At 35.3% G+C, this 22,827-nt stretch overlaps 1 protein-coding gene across 1 annotated transcript; it reads right to left on the bottom strand.

Moving 5' to 3' along the window:
- Positions 1-2,572: 2,572 nt before the first annotated feature.
- Positions 2,573-21,710, bottom strand: LOC145606304 (protein CHROMATIN REMODELING 5-like). The gene is made up of 31 exons (XM_081662328.1): positions 21,281-21,710; positions 19,784-20,547; positions 19,536-19,600; positions 19,029-19,430; positions 18,495-18,719; positions 18,251-18,334; positions 17,363-17,422; positions 17,126-17,229; positions 16,744-16,795; positions 14,380-14,443; positions 13,802-13,895; positions 13,191-13,278; positions 12,973-13,107; positions 11,917-12,108; positions 11,774-11,841; positions 9,974-10,067; positions 9,757-9,881; positions 9,573-9,636; positions 9,200-9,406; positions 6,938-7,180; positions 6,506-6,616; positions 6,330-6,416; positions 5,968-6,150; positions 5,798-5,878; positions 5,475-5,708; positions 5,101-5,256; positions 4,823-5,000; positions 4,524-4,705; positions 4,012-4,347; positions 3,826-3,919; positions 2,573-3,608 (listed from the first exon to the last, which is right to left on the bottom strand). Exons 2-31 carry the CDS (start codon positions 20,463-20,465, stop codon positions 3,145-3,147), a joined length of 5,154 nt encoding a protein of 1,717 aa, XP_081518454.1. The 5' UTR covers positions 20,466-20,547; positions 21,281-21,710; the 3' UTR covers positions 2,573-3,144.
- Positions 21,711-22,827: the final 1,117 nt, after the last annotated feature.

Raw genomic sequence — 22,827 nt, 5'->3', positions numbered from 1 at the left:
AAGCACCATTTTTATGAATGTTTTTTTTATAGTAGGGAGGGATATGAATCATAAGATATTGAACTGATGTGGACCCCACGCCATATCCTAAAACGTGGCAGATAAGGATTCTCCTTCTTCCAACCTTTGCGGCCGAAAATTGCTTACATCAGCTCTTATTCAAAAAAAAAAAAAAAAAAAAAAATAAAAAAAAAAAAAAAAATGAGAGAGCACAACTATATTATCAAGAAATACAAAATTACACTTCAAGTAAAAAAAAAAAAAATTGAAATAAATTGTTCTGGTCTAGATTTTTTAGATTTTTTTTTTTTTTTTTTTTTTTTGAATGAACTTTGATCATATATATATGTAAGCCAAAAATTGATAAACAAATTTTTTTTTTTTTTTTATTTTAAAAAAGACATTTTAAATGGAATGCTAATAAATTCGTCAATGTATGTGTATCAAATATTTAATTTTAAAATTATTACAGTTTTATGGTAGAAATCTGGCAATATTTGAATGCAGATAAGATAAGTTTATATTGCCTAAATTATTCAAGTCTAATTTAATGTTGTATGATTCTCATACGTATAATTAACTAATAAGTTCATGAAATAAGCTAGAACAAACAATTAGACAGAGCTTAAGTTGGCCAAGTATTGGAGATAAAGATCTCATATGGCTTATTGTGCATTGGAGTGTAGTTCCTCAATTAATATTGTAGTTGGCCTTTTAAATGCATGATAATGATTTTTTATTTTTTTTTTGACAAGATGATAATGATTTTTTTTAATTTTTTTTTTTAATTTTATGTACACTCCTATGAGTCCTATCGTTTTCCTTTTTTTATTTTCTATCAAATTTAAATTACGAGTATAAATAAATCAATACATTTTAAAATCCTTCTTCCATCTTTTTTGAATTTAGTTTAACTTTCAAAGTATCTAACACGAATTGAGTCATAACCATTAATATATTGTACTAAATAGTACTTTGTTGTATTAATTAATAATTGAAAATTGTTTATCAATTATTCTAACAAACCTACTTCTTATGTTCAATAGTTCAACAAAATACCACTTATTTCATGGCAATTTTTTTTTAAAAAAAAATAAATAAATAAATGATTGAAACGCTTAATCACTGAACTCAACAATAAGGTTAATCTAATGTCCAAAAAAAAAAGTTCAATTCAATAACCATACACATCAAAAAAGTTGAAGCATAAAACTCCCAAAAATGTAAAAAGTGCAAAATTAAATTTTACATAATATAGAATCCTTTATTTATTTGATTTTATTTAATTTTGGGGCTGAGAAAGCTAAGTAATAGATAACAAGATAACGAAGTATCAACCACAATCTTCCCAGGAAGGCAACTACCACACAACTACGCGCTATAGCTGCTCCGATGTGTTTTCCTATGATGTGGATCCTTCTCAAATTCTTGTTCCTTCTTCTACTATAGATTTGTACATATACTATAGAGGAACAAGAAACCAAACACCGGGACGTGTGATGATTTGGAGCATTCCTCCAGAACCTCATCTTAGCAATGTCAAAAACGTTAGGATTAGGCAATCAAACATACTTCCAAAGTCTGAGCTTTCGCCAGCAGTACATTAGTGACCAATTGCAAATACTTACAAAAAGAATTGAAATCATATTAATAACATAGAAAAAGACATCATCAAAATATAAAGATCTTAATTGGTAGTAACCAATTATTAATTCTATTTAGTTCCCTGGACATGTTCTTGAAGTTCTATGATTCTCACTTGTTCTATAAACACTGAAGTTCATGAATTAATGCTAGTAGTAAACTTAGTTTAAACTTGCCCATGTAACAAAGATTGCCAAATACATAATATATTGGCCTATGATTCTCGTACTCTTAATTTCACTGTAAACTATGGACCAACACACAGATATTTTTCATAAAATAGCCCAGTACGACACTTGGACACATACCTGTGTCTCACATGAGCACCACCTGAGTCCAAGTGAGCTCTCTTGTCAAACACAGCTTACGATTCTAGATAACCTGGGTGTCATTATAAGGTAGACTCCTACAAGAATCATACTTAATCTGTTTAGCATGAACTGACCTTAAAGTGAAGTCCAGATCAACAAATGGCAAGAGAATTATCACGCACGAATATTCAGACCTTCATTCACTTTGAACATCAGGCAGTCAGGCCTTCAGCAATTGGAAGCATCAACGTAAATTCAATCAAAACAATATATTATCAAGAGATTCCAGAATCCGGCAATAAAGAATAAACCAGTTGCATTCAATAGAATAAAACTGTACAAGATATCCTATCCTCAATAGCAAACATGAGACAAGAATGGAATGTACTGTTACAGTATTACCTCACATAGGCGATGCACCTTGAGCGATCAAATTTCACCATCTTAAGAAAAAGATCTTCATCTGACTCAAGATATAGATGGTGAAGGAAAAACAACAGAGAAAAGCACAGTTAGCAGTAATGGTGTATAAAAACAAAGATTACAGCAGATATTCATTGATTTGGGTGATGGATTAGAAAATTAGAGTAACAGAACAATTGCAAAACAAAAACAAAAGCAATCAATTTCCATGTTGTATAAATGGGAATGTAAACTTTTATCATCAATCAAAAAGTATCTACAAGCTGCTTGCAGTGACCAAAATTGATTTTGATAACAAAACTGAATAATGTACATTTCTAAAGGCGCGCTAACTTCGGTAAGTTCTAAATACAGTATCCACCCAGTATGGGTAGATTACAAAGAAACTAGGTTAAAGACCTCTCTACATTTCTTTCTCTACTTTAAGCTATACTTGTAAGCAAAATGCTGGCCTCTATCTAAAAGAAAAAACAAAACACAGCTTTTGCCAGGACTCGAATACATCTTCATTTGTCTGTGTTACTTGTCACTGCTTATGTCAAAAGTGTAGATGATTGTACTTTCTAACCATTAAACCAGGACGCTGTTATCTGGCATGCCAAGGCTTAGCATTGGCCATTTTGACAACAGATAGAATATTATTATCCCCGCGGGCCAATAAAATTTTGAGGGGCTAGTCGCTGCAAGGGCATGACCCCATCAGGTGGCAAAAGAGCCATCTGAAATCTTTCCTGTAACAGGATTCAGTCCACCTCCATTTGGACAGCTACCTAATACCTGATGAGAAACCCTGCCTCTGTTGAAAACCGCCTGGACGTATCTTGTACGGCCTCTCATTATTATAAGGCCTGCTGTCAGCTGGTGCAGCACCCAATATTCCCAAAGAATTTGACGCTGGCAATCTCTGACCATTACTTGAAGGTTTCTGGAAAGGGTCTTCCGCCTCTAAGAAAGCATCTGTCTCAGCTCTCTTCTTCCGTTTCCATGCCTCAAACTTTGCTGGATCATGGAGTTTGAGACCCGGTTCACCTGTTTGATAAGAGGTATTGTTCTGTAGTCCCTTCAGTCTAGCTGACTGACGCTGGAAGGCGTTATTTCCATTGATGTGGGACGGCCCCAACCCAACTTCATCTTCCTGTTCCTGCTTAAGTTTGGAATAAATTTGACACAATCTGTCCCCGGTCAAATTTGAATAGGTTGAAACGTATTTCCATAAACGCATCATCATTCCTAACAGACAGAAAGTTTGGATCAGATCATCAGATTTAAAAAATCATTCGAAAAGAACTAAATCCAGATTCAACTGAAGAGCAGCGATGATAAGCAGCACGAAAATAGAGCTCCCAAACTAGCCCTTACCCCAGAAGACTCTTAATTTCAAAGGATGCCAGGTTGGCACAAATGAAAATAAGATGAAACAAAATTATCAGAAAGCAATTGAACTTACGATCTTGTTTATGTGGTTCACGCTCATGTTCAAAAACTACTTGGTCAATTCTCCTGCCAATAAGTTGCAAATACTTGCGGATCTTTGAGAGTACCTGTACCAAGAAGGGAACAGGGTTACAAAAAAGACAGAAGTTAGCCTCAAAGACATCAAATTTGTTGACATTGCAAAAGTTGACAGATCAACCTTCTCCTTTGGAAGGTCAGCGCTAGTAGTCTGCAACTTCTGAAGACGTTTCAAAGTCCTTTCCTCTTCCATCATGACATCTTCACACCATTCCATCCATTTTACTTCCTTGAATTGCTCGTAAACTTCTTCATTATCAGACATTTCTCCTTCTTCTTTGACTAAAGGTTCTACTTTCTGGGATCTTTGGGACCTCATCTGGTTAAGCTTGGGTGAGCTCGGCCTCCCCCGCCCTCGGCCACGAGGTTTTGCTACATTATGAAGATTCTCCATGTTTTTTGAAGATTTGTTGCGCCCCTTAGGATTAGAATTTTTCCCAGAAACAGCAGAAATTTCCTAGATAATGCATAAATGAACATCATACATAAGTTCTAAAATTTTGATGAATAACACCAGCATTACATTCATTCAAACACAACGAGAAACGCAAAGAATGAATTAATAATAGAGATAAAAAAAATATATAAATCACATCCAGACCAGTACAGCTTTCTTTATCCAAGTTCAAATACCATTTCAAGTAGTGCCAAAGCACGATCCTTCAGATTGGGTGCCCGCGGAAGAAAAGTTTCATGTGTTTGAAGCTCAACTGGGGCAATCTTCTTTGTTAAACCAAGCCTTTCATCTAACCGAATTTTTTCCCAATTGCCAAAACCATGATAATGCACACCCAAAAGTAATCTTGCATCATCAACTAACAAGAAGTACACATCAGGTTAGACAAATCACAAATTTCACGAAAATATGAACAGTAAAAAAAAAAAAGAAAAGAAAAAACAACTCAACAAGATAGATCATACTATTCGCTTACTTTGATTCCACCCACACCCTTTTGACCAATTTGCAGGTTTCAGATACTTTAGCACTCGGAACTGCGAAATGGGATCTTCATAACGACCTATCCGCTTAGCTAAGTGTTGAAGCTGCTCAACACGATTTACCATATCACTAGCCTTCACAGGAACACCAAAGAAATCCAAAAGAGGACCCTGCAGATGAACATGAAAACATAAGCAAGCGCCACCCAGCCAAGAACAGCCATAACAAAATTGTATAGGCTTTGCCTTTATAATTTACATTAATATATACCTTTGGATCGATCTTTTCTTCTTTAGCTGCCTCCTGACACCCATCAATCAAAGCATCAAAAAGCTCAATCTGAGAATCGACTGGAGCTGCTTCAACTGCACCTCCAACATCAGCTGCAATTAAGTCTATTTGGCTTGCATTACCAAACTTCATAACCTAATCCATCAGCCCAATACGAATAAATATTAGCAAAATCTCATTAAAGGAACACAAATCTAATGGGATGCCCACAAAAACTAAGCCCTTTTCCACCACCCCTCCTCCAGAACAAAACTATACTGAATATAAGGAATAATCGAATTCCCTCTCCCAAATAAATCTACGATCCATAAGACCATAACTCAAACTAGGGAGGCAAGATATATGAATCTTACAGCCTTAGCAAAACGAGTTGCATCTCTCTTTGGCAAATTTCCAGAAGACCAATCTCTTACTTGAGCTGAAGCACCATCAATCATTGGGACCATATGAGATGATTCACCTCTACGACGCTTTGTATTTGCCCTCACTGGTGGAGCTTCCTTCTTTTTCCTTTTGTTGCTTCCATCGGGTTGGACAGGCTCCACATAGCTCTTAGTATATCTTGCTCCTCGAGGAGCTAATGCTTCCTGCATATATCAATTGTATAAGGAAACTTATAAAGGATTTGTAGTAAAATGCCACCAAATAATAAAGTACACAATGCAATAAATTGAACCTCTGCTTGCCCAACAGCATCTGGCTTTATCCAACGGCTCCAGAAACTAGTATCATCTTCAGCATTGCAAAAATTTGCAACCTACATATATTTGCCCTCAATATTATTTAAAATTCATTGCCTAAAGATGCACAGGAGCTTTATCAGACAAATGAAACATCAGAGCATACCTTAAACTGACTGAGAAGCTCATTGGCTTGTTCCCCTTCAGTTCCCTTGTCCTCAACCTTCTCTGCTCTCTCGAGAATTTCATCTATATCCATGCTCAAAAGTCTCCTTTTGCTTTCCTCCTCATTTTTCTCTTCCTTAAATAGCTCCTCAGCTCCAAACCTCAATATTGCTGAAAGTTCATTCTACAGTGACAGAAGATGTCAAATCAGACAGTCTCAATTCTTAAAGATAAGCAGCAGATTAAACACTAGCAATAAAAAACAGAAACTAAAAAGTCAAAACTTAAATACCAAGGAAACATAAAGAAGGAGACAAAGATAAGGCCAAAGTAATTAATAAGATAAGAAGTTACTCATCTTACTTTGTCAAAGGTAACCGCCTTTTTTGCCTCTTTCTTCTCTAGTCTACCCTCTGCATTTAGCTTCTGGATCACCAAATGATCAAGGACCTACAACAAGGAGACGATACAATTAAAATTAAAACTAAATATACGAAAATATACCATCATCAAGGGCCAAATAAGAGTCATCATTTTACCATCTTTTTCTTTGCCCTTTCAAGGATATCTTCTTCAACACTTTTACTTGTTACAAAACGGTATATGTTAACAACTTCCTGCTGCCCAATCCTGTGAGCTCTACTCATTGCCTAACACAACAGTGGAAAATATAAAAATCAGCAAATAATCAAGTAAAAGAGGAAGTTGAGAAAAAAAGAGGAGATTACAGTAGCAATGAAGGATACAGTCCAAAATATAGTTACCAAAGACAAGTAAGTTCTACAGATCTTAGGACAAGGTTGCTTTTGTTTGAATAAAAAACCATATCATCTTCATATGTTCTCACCTTTGCCTGAAGGTTTTGTACAGGATTTAAGTTCTCTAAATTTCTAATAAAGGGATGAATTAATACAATAAAAAGTTCTTGTTTCTACAAAGAGGTAAAGAGCTCATGTATTCTAGTTAAAAACCTGCAAATCATTCTGAGGGTTCCAATCTGAATCAAATATAATAACTGTGTCAGCAGTTGCCAAGTTTATGCCCAGTCCACCAGCCCGAGTGGACAGAAGGAAACAAAAGTCATCACTTCCTGGGGCATTAAAATGCTCCATAGCTTGGTGCCGTGACTCAGCCTTAGTACTACCATCAAGCCTTTGAAACTGGAATCCTCTCAGAGACAAATACTCTGCCAATATATCCAACATTCTTACCATCTGCATATAAAACAATACTTAGAAAAAAGTCTAGAATTATCCCTAATTAACCAGTTATATACACAAGTAAAACAATAGGAAGGGGGAAAAAAGAAAAAAGAAAAAAAAAAGTCTACAATCATTTTAAGATAAGAATTAAGAGTGACACAAAGATACAAATAGCCGAAAAAACTCCTCTTTTCTAGCCAAAGTATAGTCACTTAACAAGAGTACGCATAAATGATGAATCTCCACAGTCTAAGACTAATGTTCTGCTATCAACTGATATTAGGGGAAAGGGGCATTTTAGACAGTATCATTATAGTTAGTTATAGGAAGCCTGGGTTGTTAGGGATGAAATGCTATGAGAAGAGAATTAGAAAGATATCACTGTGTTGAACATTGCTTAATGCTTAGGGTTAGCTTTAGAAAGCAAAATTAAGATAAAATCCACCTCCCTAATTATCATACAAAAGTGCTGTAATTCAGTTAATTAATCAAAAACCGTCTTCTTCCTATTTTCTGCCATTAATGATGCTTAAGCTGTGTTAATTCATAGCATGTCCATAAACTTATTTTTCAACCATCAATACCTAAATCTACACAATACTCCCTCCGTCCCACAATATAGTGCCTATTTCTCATATTTCACGGGGATTAAGGGTAGTAGAAGGAGTAAATTATAATCTTAAAGGGGTCATTTATACGGGAAAAGTTTAAGAAACATAGGTGTTTTATCACTTTTATATTAGGAAAGGTTAAAAAAAAAAATTGTGGATATGGTCATAGTAAAAGTTTTGTGTAGAACGGACTCACGTGAGTCCGATCATACAAACAAAAAAATTGAGGAAAAAAAAATCTTAATGGTCAAATATTTGATTATAAATATCAGATACTATAGTATAATTGTCAGAAAATAAGTTATATATATCAAAAAATAGATTAAATATATCAGAAAATAGGTTATATACATCAGAAAATAGATTATAATGGTCAGGTATTAAAATCCCTCCTTCCTTCCTCTCTTTCTCTCTCCTCAACAACTCACCATCTCTCTCCTCTTTCTCTTCAACTCACATTAGTTGCAGAAATGTACTTTCAGAGCAGTAATTGGAATTGAGTATCAAATTTTACAAAATTGCAATCTATCAATTACTCTCAAATTGACATAATGGCGGAGTATCAGATTTGACATAATTGCAATTTATCGATTACTTTCAGAGCTTTTGGTTGCCTCTGTTAATGGCGGAGTTCAAGAATCATTTCTCCATCAAAAGCAAATCGAGCTCGAAATTTTACTACTACGGTTAATTGTTTTCAGAAGCAGACTCATCAATGGCTTGCTGCTTCTCGATCTCTTAATATTGCAATTAAGGTCTTGGTTTGGGCTCTTTTGGGTCGGTGGTGGTGGACTCACGTGAAACGTGAAACGGACTCACACAAAACCTTTTGTATGTTCATAAGTAAGGGTACTTTTACTACTACTATCTTATATAGGAAAAGGAAAAAAGCTGGGGCACTAATGTACTACGGAAAAATTAAGTATTAGAAAAAAGATACCACAGTTTCAGGACACCAAAAAAAGAATACAAGCAAATATTATGGAATGGAGAGAGTAATAAACAATGCAAAAGAATTGGGGGGGGGGGGGGGGGGGGGGGTGGGGCGAGGGGGAGGACATTTCATGCAAAATTACACAAAATACTTTGATGCCAGGTGGCACAGTTTCACACATTCTGTAAGAAACCCTGACAACAGCTTAGATCTCACAAGATAATGTCTGACAACATTCTGTAGCCAAACATCCAACTTAATAGGCCTGTATGAAGATGCAGTGATGCACAAAGTTCATACTAGTCATATGAGATGCAAACCACATATAATCAAGCATTTAATACAATTAAACAATCAGTGGTGCTGCAAAGAAATGATCAAACAGCTAAATAAAGTTAATAAGAAACTTCAAAACAGATGAAGAAGAAAAATGTCACAAAAAAAACACCAATAATTTTAAAACTACAAAAAGATTCCAGAAGAAACCTGTGAGAATATAAGAACTCGATGTTTTGTTTCATGCAATTTTACAAGCAGCTTATCAAGAATCACTAGTTTGCCACTACTAAGGATCATTCGCTCAAGTTTGCTTCCATCATTAGACTCCCCACCATAGCCATGATCAGCACTTTCAAATAAGAATGGATGATTGCAACACTTTTTCAACTCCACCACAATATTCAGCAGTGAAACCTGCACAATCAATATAAATTCCTATCAGAAATTACTAAGAGACTAAAAGGTAATTAATTCAAGATGTGCCTTGCACAACAAGATGTCCTATAAGAAATGTGCTATGGCAAAAGACATAAAATCATTAACATCTGCTATACGAAAAACATCAATAAAGACAACTTACCTGATTTCCCTTAACTCCTTTGTTCAAGTCATGGAAGTTGCGTTCTAAAATCCATTTATAATACCTATATGCAAGGCAAATGGACAAATATTTTAAAAGAACAGCAGATGACTGAAATAAAAAAAAAAAAAATATATATATACATATATATATAAGAAAAAGGAACACTGGGTTAAGTGCTCACTGTTTCTGCAACGGGGACATTTCAACCCTTAGAATTCGTTCAATTTTAGGTGGCAAAGATTTCTCCACGTCCTTAATAACTCTCCTGAGAATGTGAGGCCTCAACTCCATGTGAAGATTTGCAAGCTAGCAAAATCCAGCAAAACTTTTAAGGATCAAAATACAGTTTTCTAATCATTATAACTGAAACAAAAAGAATTTACCAAAAGTAATCTTACCTCAATCTCATTGAATGAGCTAAGATTTTTGTAGTTCTGAACAAAAACATCTTTATTCCTGAACTTATCAGGATCCAGGAAATGAAGCAGAGCCCTGTTATCAAAACAGGGCAATAGTTAATTCAACCAGGAAACAATTAATAAATCAAACCAGTGCTAATTTCACTAAGGCAAGGCATTGGGAATCCATTTCCAAAAGACTTGCAAGGAGACATCATTTCCGGGGGAAAAAAAAATTAAAAATAAAATAAAATAAAATAAATTTATGCAACTATAAAAGTGAGCAGATTCTTCTTCTCAGAAAAATGTCTATTCAGGAAGTATTTAGCATTCATCAGAGAATCTGTTCATAAACCTAATAATAGGTCTAACAACAACCACTGATTCCACAACCCCAAATGGCTATTATCACTCAGAGAACCATGGTAGAACAATAAACAAGATCCTATTCTCCCCTTTGTAGGCCTCTCATGACTTTACCAAGCCTACAATTCCCTCCTTTGGAAGTGACAGCTGACCCCAAAGAACCAACAACAGGCCTCCTAGTAAACTTCTCACCTACCCAGGCACACTTTGAAGAGCTTCCCAAGACTACTCACCCAAGTTGACTGCCAGCCACCAGTTTTGACACTCACTACTTATAACATGACAACTGACTCCAAAGAACCAACAGTCCTCCTAGTAACTTCTCTTTAACCCACGCAAACTTTGAAGAGCTACCAAGGCTACTCACCAAATTTGACCAGAAACCACCAGTTTTGATTGACTCAATACCTCGGGGATTAATTAAATTAAGGCTTCTAATCTAGGGCCAAGTTAAAGCAATAGTGATTAAATGGCAGATTTGGGACATATTACGGTATGAAAGCATCATACAAAACAATTAACCTATATAGATCATACTCTTGTATTATCTAAATTTTTTTGTATTATCTGATATCTGCTACTCTACCATTGCTTCGTCCCTAGGAAGCTTACAGGACATAGCGCTAGAGACAGCTGGGGGTGAGTGCATCCTAGCATTAGTTGTAGATTACAGTGCTCAGGTTATTAGAGACAATTAATCACGCACATCTGCACTCCTCACACTCAGATGCCTTTTAGCCAAGGCATATGACTCTAATGTAGTCAGCTGTTAGAGCTTATTCAAAAAGTCACCCATCTGTTTCCTTGACAAGTTTGATGCAGATGGAAGAAAGAACGCCCACATTTAGGCTAAGACATATCTTAATTCAGGTATTGGAGCTTTAAAGGAAGTTGGAATAAGTGATTGGATTGCTCAATAATCGAAGTCAATTAGCTGTTAAAAAATACTTAGATCTAGAAAGAGAGCTAATCCAACTCTCACAAAGATTAATTTAATAGGCTTTTGAACCCCTAAGACTACAAAGTATCACAAAAGTCATTCAGGAGCTGAGAGCTAAGCCATACAAAGGGTAGCAATGGCCTCAAAGCAACAAAACCTTTTAAGCCATATGCTATCACCCAGAGAATAAGAGCTCCTGTAGTGATCAATAATCCACTCCACAGTCCACGTTGTATCAAGCCACTTGCAACAATTCAATCCAATATCAGATTTTAAGATTATAGATGAATTTCCCATATATATGACTGGTATGTACATAGAGTATATCTAACCAACTTTAATAAATGCCTTCACCACTCTACCCTCCCCCTCTACCACAACGTGATTTATTTGCATTCTCCATGTAACGCTATTGAGTGCTATACTAACTTGCAAGACAAGAATACAGTAAGCATCCACAAAGGCAGAAATATCTTCAGTAATTATATAATTACCATAGCTCCTCTACACTATTCTGTAATGGAGTTCCAGTAATGAGCAGCTTGTTCTTCGTGCTAAATTCCTGCCAAAAATTAAGGAACAGACACTAAGTTTATATAAAAGTAACCCAATACAATATTTGGCCAACGGGACATACCAAGAGAGAAGTGTATAGTGAAGCTTCACTATTTTTTAGCCGGTGAGCCTCATCAACCATGAGATAGCTCCACTTGATCTTTGACAGCACTGCCTTATCCTTCAGAATAACTTCATATGTTGTCAACAAGGCGTCAAATTTAATCGTTCTGCCTGTATTCTTTTCATTGTAAAACTCATGCTGCTGACAAACCTGCAAATCAGAGAATGGAGCAATCCACCATTACATAACATGCAAAAAAGCCAGAACTTCCAGATATACGTTAAACAAAATAATCATAATGGTACTTAAATCTTCCAAACATTAGAATACAAAGAACTATGGTCTTTTTAACATCAAATGAAAGGAAGAACTATGGGGAAAACAGACTAGAATTTTCCAAAGCGATTAGAGATGGATACACGAAACATGGAACAACCCAAAAACGGTAGACTCACACTTCCTCCGCTCCAATAAGATTGCAACAATGGACTTTTAGCACTATTCAACACTCTTGTTTGACCATACAATATGATTTATACGTTAAACAAAATATAGTCATGTGGGTTCTTGTTAGATTTGTCTCTTAAAATAGTTTCATAATTATACAATTATAGATATTTAACATATAAAATGTGCTTTGGGATGCATAATTTCACCCTTGTTGCAAAATTAATAGAACGGAGGAAGTACAAAGTATTACACATGGAAAGAAAAGAAAACAAAACAGCCCATATATTCAAAAATATATAAGATCAAGGCATTATTCAATAATGAAACAAATGATTGGGTTTATATTCATCTAAGGAGGCATGTACTTATCCCCCCCCCCCCCCCCTAATCATCCTTTGATGTTTACAAGGTGTCTGAAAAGAGAGATAAGGAAAGTATACAACTGCATGAAAAAAGATCAATTTTTGTAGTGAAAGGGCCAGGGGAACAAGGAAACTGGCATGCAAACACAACGTGGTCCAAGAGGTAAGTAGGTAAGGTTAGGAAAAAAAAAAATTATAAAAAATAAAAATCATGCTAGAATAGTGAAGTAAACATAAAAATAAAAAAAAATGAAATAATCACCTCTCTGCTAGCACGAGTTCCAACATAAACTATAACATTCATACTTGGAAGCCATTTCCTAAATTCTTTTGCCCAATTGGATAAGGTAGACAATGGTACAACTACAAGAAATGGACCATTAATTTGTTGGGCATTCTGCAAAAAGGCAAAACACCAGTTACAGATTTGACTGGGTAAAGGGAAGCAAAATTATTAAACATATACAAACAAAATTCTACCTGCAAGAAACCAAGCATAGAAACTGATTGAACAGTTTTGCCAAGACCCATTTCATCAGCTAGAATGACATTAGTATCATTCCTCCAGCTGTAACAAGAAAGCGGCAACAATCATTGCAAGTAAAAAAGCTACAAAGCAGTTTTAAATGACAATTTCCCCAGAAACACAAGGGGAAAAAGTTAAATAAATAAACATTTTAAAATAAAATAAGCAATATGAAAGATCCCAAAACAAATATAAACCTAGTTGGCCAGTTGACTGCAAAATAATTTGAAATAGGATCATAACTTATATAGTTTATTCACAAACTAGAAAAGAATGGCAAATCAAGCTCATTTACGTGTTAAAAGCCCTCTGAAGGACTTGCTTGTTCAGAGGATTCACACATTAGGTATGGAGTATATATCCACCATATGCTCAACCAGACATGAGCTAAATTAACACTTCATACCCCAGTATAGCAAAACAATTACAGATGTTCAACCAAATCATCTACATAAAATTAACTTATTACAATTAACTTGAAGAGCATTGTCATATTCCCAGGCTAAGATAACATAATTAAAAATCTCAGGAGTTACACTGAAAACTACATAAGATCACTCTGTACCTGTTAACAAGAAAATTCAGGCCCTCAAGCTGATAATCACGCAGTTTTCCTCCTTTCAGCCATTCAGGCTGCTCATCCAGCTTCCGCAAACTTCCTACACAGCAAAAAATATCAATGTAGAAGGGATTGTTTGTGCTAACTGCATAATGTAAAGTAATCCAAAGTAACTACATAAAAAGGAATAGTTTAACAGCATACTTCCTCCGAATTATTTCAATCGCACAATGGGGATTTCACGCTTGCCAATGCACATTTTATAACTTACATATCTTAAGTTGTTTTTTAGTAAAAAAAAATTATAAAAAGTTGATATTAAGAAAGTATATTTCGAGACGAATCTAACAAAATCCCACGCGACTATATTTTTTCCAACATGTAAATCACAAAAGACGATCAAATGAGTGTGAGTGAATAGTGTAAAATTTCACACATTGCGATTACCACAAACGGAGGAAGTGCTTGACAAAATCAACCAGAACACAACCACTTTTTACAATATAAAACCAAAAATCATACACCTACAAAAATTTTGTAGCAAATATTATGGAAACAAGAAGCAGTTATTGAAGATGCCATACCTCTAATCTTCCTACGTTGTGCATCCACTGTTTTTCCCGGCACCGCTATAGTGGCCTCACGAGCCTGATCAAAGCACCACATTTAATAAAGAACAATCAAATTATGCACATATAATAATAACAAAGTAAGACAGTGGGTTCACAAATAAATGGTTTTAAAAAAATTAAAATAAAAATTTTAAAAATAAAAATAAAAAAATAAAAAAAACACCAATGCCACATGCAAAACAAATATTACCATCAAGCATTACAAATTCACAACCCAACCAACCAACAGCAGATAATCATATCATCACTTAGGGGTACCAAAATTACTTGAAACTTATCTGGCACCATATCAATTGCACAACATTCTCTCCAATTTCCATGAACTATGTATTTATGTACTATGTCACATACTCACACAGCTAAAATAACTAGATACCACTCACCACACAAAAAGGAAAAGGAGAACAAAACCATCCTTCCCCTCTTGTTTCTCCCACCAAGCCACCAATTCACCAACATCCAACCCACCTCAGCATTCCCTCACCAGCATCACTACCTCCACTATTCACCACAAAACCACCAACAACTGCTCATAACCAACCATTCACACCCATCCAATTCCAAAGATAGCCATCCCTACAGTCACACCCCCAAACCCCCATGGTAGCCACTCAATGATTCCCCTTCATAGCCATAATCATCCCCACCAATAGTCTGCACTTTACACCAGCAACCACACCACAGCCATCAACTTCTTCACCACCTCCCAACAAGAACACAAATCAGGGGAAGGAGAGAAAGAGAGGGAAACCTTTCTTAGTGTTGATGATAGGCTATCCAAAAAGTCCAAAACCGTGGTCTTTTTCACAGCAGCAATAATTATTTTGTTGAAAATGGTACTGTGGACAAAGATGGGAGAGAAAAAAAAGTAGGAGAGTGGTAAGACCGTAAGAGGGAAGCCCAGTGGAATTGTTGGGTAGCTTCTATGGAAGATTTGTTCAAAAGAGAGCGCAGAGCATAGAGCCATTGAATTGTCAGAAAATGTAAATAGTTGAAAGAAAAGGGTAACATGTGAATTTTGGAGTTTTTGGATCTACCAAAGGGGTACCAAGCAGAAGTTTACATATGTACATTTTGCAAGATACCAGTTATACTATACCACAATAAAGTCATTCATATCTATAGAGGATGAAAACATATAATGACTAGCCGAGAAGAAGCTATTTGATCATCCATGAAATAAGCATAGTAATAATTTTTATCTTCCAGCATCAAAAGCAATTATACAATTCAAATTCACAATTAGACCCAAAACTCCAGTGATATAAAACGGAACACTTATGTTCTATGTTACATTGACACGGGTACGGGTATCCGATATTGGTACGTATCCGAGTGTCTGATACGCCATTCTCAAAAATTTAGGACACGGGGACACCGTCTTAACATTGGACTCGGGTACGGATACGGCAATAATTTTGTCCATAATATATCAAAAATTATATAGGTGGTTTTTATTGATAGATTTTTATATCTAGGTGAGTGGATTGCTAAAAAAAAGTAAACAAAATAAAAAGCCCAAGTTGTTTATTTAAAAAAAGCCCAAGTTGTTGATAGAGAAACATAGGTTTAAGGCCTTTTAAGCTTTTTACCAATTAAAACAAAACCCTAGCCGCCACCCTTAAGCACATATATTAAAAAAAAAAATGTTACTGCTAGGTAAATCAGGAGAGAGGAGGGAGAAAAAAAGTCAAAAACTTCAGAAATTAAATAAGTAAATACACGTGAAAGAAGAAAGAGAGAGAAAACTGCATTGAGAAAACTCGTAATCGTGTTCATCTTCGAAATTGTTTGAGAACCGTCTTCATCTTCTTCAAAGCTTCAACTCCTTCAATGGCCGCCGTACCCGAGAACAAAATGGAGTATCCGGAACGGATTTCATACCCGGATCGGTGTCGCGTCGTATCGACCCGGGTATGCCGGCCAAAATGCCGTGTCCAGGTAACATAGCTTATGTTGACCAAAAACACACAATCCACATGTAATCTACTTTTAAAAAAGTATTGAGGCAACCAAAATACTACCTCCGGTCCAAATTACTCGCAACTTTAGAATATTTTAAATCTCACAAATAATACCCCAAAGTTGCGAGTAATTTGGACCGGAGGTAGTAATACTACGAGTGTTCGATACACAAATCAGCTTGTGACTTCTTTATTGACCCATATATAACCATTGTACAACCATCTGACGCAAAGATAAAGCAATATAGTCCAAGAATTACAAGTACACAAACCCACACTAACCAAAAAGAGAAATGATGTGAACGGAAAAAAAAAATAGAGGAAATAAAACACAGTGCCCTGAATACTTTACCTTGTATTCATCAATAGCTTCCTGAGCAAATGCAATGTCTACATCTTTTTCCCTGCAATAACATGTAACTCATAATTACAAAGTGATACAATGTGTAAATTTTAGTTCAACCAGTAATAACCATAGGCATTCAGGGGAACAGCAGGACATTACAACCAATGAAGCAAAACAATCTGTAAAGCAGTCTGATCAGAAATCATATGCATTTGAAGGGAAAAAAAAAAAAAAAAAAAAAAAGCAACAACAAAGAAAACAACATATTAGAAAGCTTTGTTATTGGAAGATCTTTTATGCACACCACCGCAACTCTTATAGAAGTTTTCTTTTATGCACTTTCATTGGCGCGCACACACACACCAATAAACAGAGATCAAAAACATACCAGGTGGCTTCTGCGTAAGATAATCCTTGCCACTTCACCAAATACTCAGGAGTCACCTCACCTGAGCTATCTCTGTTGATCCTATCAGCAATAATTCTCTCCACCTACATATGTAATACACAAATATAAATCTTCACAATTGCAAATAAACTTACACCAGAGGTAATGTAGAAAAATATTGGGTCATATATTAAAGCACCAATAGGAAAAAAAAATTCAAGGTCTATGAGACAATACCTGACAATTTTGTTTGAAAAGATCCAAATCCATTTCCTTGCTCACGTCATGGACTTCAATCTAACAAATCATGCAGCAATATTACATTAAGGCAGTTAAAATCAATTTGCAAAAACAAAGGCAGTTAAACTTTCTTATCAACAGCCTTGCACTTAACAGCTAAGAACGCAATTTAATATATGAAAACATATTACGGATATAGCATAATTTAATAGCCAAAGAATTCATCATAAAGCTGCACATTCAGACAGTATTACTGACACTATATATGCAAGTAGACATAGCACCTGGGTTTTGCAAAAACAATCTTCAAATCCTGTTTAACTTTCATATGATCAAGGGCTGTCAGGGTTACAGATCATACATGATTTATGTTATACCAATTGTAGTAGAATAATCAAGTCAGGGTCATGGCGGCCTTTTTATTAAGTTAATACATAATTCCTAAATTCAAACTTTGGGCGCCAAAGCATGTCAGCATATCCAAAAAAAGCAAAAGTAATGACACCTGAAGTCTATGGAAAAGGCTGGAGCAAGGAAAAAATCAAAAACATGCACATATGCAAGTGTTCTAACACTGTTTGATACATTATACATTGTGGAATACTGAGTGTGATAAATTGTTCCAGCAATGGCTTCCACCAACAAAACAGAGGCAAATTCCCACTACAGCCCATAGCTCCACCACATAAACAATAAACACAAAGGCAAGGGGAAAGTGACAGTACTTTACAATAGATAACATAATTAAAGGAGTACTAATCAAACGGAAACTAAAGAGTACTCAATATTCCTGCAACCCCAGACCTCCAACCAGCAAATGCTCTGGGAAGAGCTAAATCTGAACTTTCTTATTTTTATAGAAGTGGGATATATAAAGAAACTCACCTCTTCACGGGATACAGACATCCGAAATCTTACATCCTCCGCAACCTTTTTCATGTAGTTCAAAACCTTCTTGAAACCACTGAGCTGAAGACAATAAAGAGAAGGAAAAGAAAATAAAATCAAAAGAGGAGGCAGGAGAAAAGGACCACAGTAAATTTAAGGACAGCATTCAGTATGACTAGAAATAATTCCTCGTCAGGACAGCACAGAAATGACCAGGCAAATCAGATGAATGCAGACTTACATTTTGCAGCTCAGCTAATGGTTTCCACAGACAGTGTAGATGAGATTGCCCTTTCCATTTAATTAAAAATTCCATTTCATTCCAGTCTAATTCAGTATCATAAAAGTGGCCTAGCAATACAGGCTGAGTAGATTTGTTGGCTCTCATAGCTTCCTCGGCCATTCCCTTTGGCTGATGAAATAAAACCTTTTCAATTGCATCAGCATCCTCTTCGTCATTATCCTCCTGTAAGGAAGAATGTATAAATAAAGGAACGTGTCTAATACACCCTTCAAGCAAAAATAAACAGAGGGTTGAAGTAGCAATTTAAAAAAGACATTCTGTTCAAAGATTTCAGAGAAGATAGTCATCAACACAGAGATAAGTCAACCAATTGAAAAAATGAATAGCACCATTAAAATGGGGATAGTAACCATGTCAATTTTTTAGTCAGAAAAGAAAAAGGACGAAAGGTATCTAAGCCCATCTTACTACAATAACGAGGCCAATGCACAATTATGCAGAAATATAAGACTGAGAATGAGAATCACAAACCTTTTGAGACTTCTTATTTTTCCCTTCATCAACTTCTTCACTTTCCTCACTTTCAGCATATGAAACCTTGCGAGTTGACCTGCTGGAAGTGCGCGCCTCATTTTTTCGTCCCAAGTTGCTATTTTTGTGGACATGAGCACCTCTCCTTGCCCTAAAATTCTCATCACTAACATCCTCAGAATCCTCAGCAGATAGTTCATCGTCCGATACCCTACCTTTTCTTCTTCGAGTAGGGGCAGAGAGCGATCTCTGCCCCTTGCTAGCCTTTCCATTTCCTCCACTTTTAACTCGCTGACCACCCCTAGGCTTTTTCTTATAGTATGAACCATCATCAGAAGAAACATCAACCTCCCCTTCACTTTCAACCTCTACTTCTGAATCTTCAATTTCCCAATCATCATCCTGAAGGTATTCACACGGTAACATTTAACAAGGTATGCTAATAAAGCTGAAGCATAAAACAAAATAAATAAAAACAGATGACATTAAATATATATAAAAGACAACCTTCGTCCTTGTCCGGTCGTCAGCAACTCCATCAGGCTCAAAATCAATATCATCAGGGTCATCCTCTGCAAGAATTGTGAAAGGAAACTTTCAATGCCAAAGAAGTGCAAATTCTAAAGCACAAGATTCCAAATTCTGGCACCTCCATTAACAGCTAGAAGAAAAGTAATAGGAGTGATTTCCTAACATATAATTGTAGTATGACCAATGCTTAAGGAAAGCCCATAGAAGAAAAATAATTAACTAACCATCTGCTTCTTCATCATCTTCATCATCTTCCACCTCTGCATATTCATCATTATCATAAACTCTCCTCCGATTTCTTGGATTTGAGTTAGCTGGCATAATAGTCCTTGATTGAGGTCTTGAATTGGACGTAGCAGCATTGTAACCTCTATATTGCAATGAATCATTCTGATCATCCCCATCTTGCTCGTAATACTCATCGGACAACATCTCGTCTGCAGGAACCTTTTCTGTTTCCTTCTGCCCATCATATTCCTCTAATTCTAATCTGTCTTCTCCACCAAACGAATTACCTTCAGAACCTTCATCATTTTTATACTCAGACCCACTTCTAGATTCATGACCAGAGTCCGAAATATCATGAGTAACAATTGGCTGGCTGCCTTTCCAAAAAGTAGACCCCCATTTATCAGCTGAACCTCTACTTCTTCTTTCATATGTATGAGAAGTTGAAGGTTCCATATCAGCACCACCATTGACAGCCACCTCATTAGGTAGTCTGCTAGGATCCGGTTCAACATCACTTTGATAGTGTCCATCAATCTTCATTTCAAAGTCATTTTCACTTGAATTCAAATCTATGTCTATCGAGTTGTGTACTCTATTCACAGTGCGACTAGCATTCTTGTCCTCCATGGCTCTGTGGGTAACTGCCTCACTCGAATAATCCCTAAAAAATGCCATCCTCTATCATGGAATTGTAATCTTATAATCTACAGATTAGCTACCAGCTTAATTCCAAAAGCTCGGCTAACCTAATGAATTCCTAAGAACACACAAGAATAAAAAAACAATCAGATGAAGCAATAAAAATCCTCATATTGCATGTGCCAAACTAAAGCAAGCAGCTAGTAAGAGCTCCAAAGAACAGCAGTACAAAGTCAGTAAAACTAATGTAAGACGAGTAAACGAAGAGACCAGAGTCGACTAACACGAGACATGAGCTGAATTTGATGAGAAACCTTGGCAGAATGGTGACATTTGAATCGATATGTAGCGACTTTGACTATCATAAAAACTGGTTTTTTCCTTAATTTTGAGTGATCATGTCCGAGAAACCAAGCAGAGCAAGCTCGACGACGACACAAACAGACAATAATGCAACAAAAAAACAAATTTTTTGATGACTAAATCAAACTTCCAGAAATGTTTAAAGCATATGCAATGATTAGACAAAGACCCAAGAATACAGTTAATATCTAGCACACTGCACAAATAACTGAAATTCAACGTCCAATTGATCACAAACTAAACCTAAATCAAACCCCAAATACCAAAACAATCAATCAAATCAAAATTCAATCAAACACACAAATTGAAATAGGCAAACAATGGATCGGCCACTGAACACTCCTAACAAAACGAGCTAAACACTAAACAAACTCCCTAAACAAACAAACCCTAAAAATCGAATCTAGACCCAAAATCCAACCCCAAAAACCCTAAATCAATCCCTAATTGAAAAACAATTCAGTACCCACTAATCAAATCCACCATACCTGCAAAAATCGAAGCCCAATTGAAGTATTAATGGAAAATCAGAGAGAAAATAATGCGCCGGTTAAATAATCGCGCGCACAAATTCGCGGAAAACCCGTCGGAAAATTGGCCGGAAAATCAAAAAAAAGGAGGGACTACTATTTCAAAAAAACAAAATTATAAAAATTTGTCCTTAATTTTTGTTGGGTTTTTTGGGAAATCGGAAAAAAATCGGAAAAAAATTATATACTTGTTTAATACGGAAAAAAATACAGTGAAATCGGAGAGTATAATCGGAGAAACGATCGCCGCCGTAAAAGAGGAGAGAGAAAGGCGGTATTCCGGTGGAAAGAGAGGAGGATGATAGGGTTGATTTGGGTTTTTGTGAGGAGAGAGAAAGGTGTTTTTTAGGAGAGAGAAAGTGAGATATAATTAGGGAAAATTTTATTTGGTAGTGGTGAAAATTGAAATAAATGAGGGGATTTATTTTTTATTTATTTTATTTTGATTGTAGAAAAGTGAAATAATAAGAATTAGTGTTTTGTTGGTTTTTTATAATTTTTATTATTTTAAAAAATTTATTTTGATTGTAAAAAAGTGAAATATTTTAACTTTTTAGGCTTTGAGATTTTTGTTGGGTTATTTTTCTAATTTTTTTAATATTTCTAATTTTTTTAATATTTCTAATTATTTAGTATTTTGATTAAAAGTAAAATGATAAAATTTATGAGTGTTTGTTGGTGTTTTTATTTTCTAAATGGAGTATTTTATTTTGAATGTATAAAAAAAAAAAAAAAGTGAAACAATAAAAACTAGGCTTTGTGTTTTTTGTTGGGATTATTTTTTAAAGTAAAATAAAAAATAATTTTGCTTGTGAAAAAAAGAACATAAAAAGAATTAGGCTTTGAGTGTTTGTTGGGTTTTTATTTTTTCATTGGGAGGGTTAATGAAATTAGTGGGGTTTTTTTTTGGGTCAATGAAGTTAATTATGCGTGAGGTGGGGGTCAAAGGGGAGAGAATTATAAGTGTTAAAATGGATGATCACACGTGGAGATGATCTAAATAAGTGTTTTGAAGTTCTTTGTGGTTTGGGGAGGGTTGAGATTGAAAGTTTGGTTGACTTATTAATTAGGTTTTTGAATATGGTACAACACATCATAGTAACTACACTTGTTTTTATCTTTCTTTGTGATGAGGTTGCTACTTAATAAAAAAAGAGACATATAAGTAGAATGTCTATATTATAACGGGTTATTTTACACATGAAAATAAGTAAAATTATATTTGGGTTTTCTCATTATGAGAAATATATACTTAAAGTTATGTACATGATAAAAATAGTTAAACAATTGAAATTATAGCCACACGACTTCTAGTTTAAGTCCAAATATGTAGTATTGTAGTAACTAAGGGCCTGTTCTAATACGTTTATTTTCAGTCCAGTTCGGTTCACTTCAGCTATAATCAGTTCAGTTTAGCTCCTAATTTCCTTCTCTTATAAAATATTTATTTCAATTCAGTTTCGTTCAGTTCAGCTCTAATAAGTTCAGTTCAATTTAGCTCCTAA

Source organism: Chenopodium album, chromosome 22 (assembly GCF_948465745.1).
Source record: "Chenopodium album chromosome 22, dcCheAlbu1.1, whole genome shotgun sequence".
In the NCBI taxonomy this organism is placed as follows: Eukaryota; Viridiplantae; Streptophyta; class Magnoliopsida; order Caryophyllales; family Amaranthaceae; genus Chenopodium; species Chenopodium album.
Note: the sequence above shows the minus strand (reverse complement) of the source record. Positions and strands in the feature narration are given on the sequence as shown.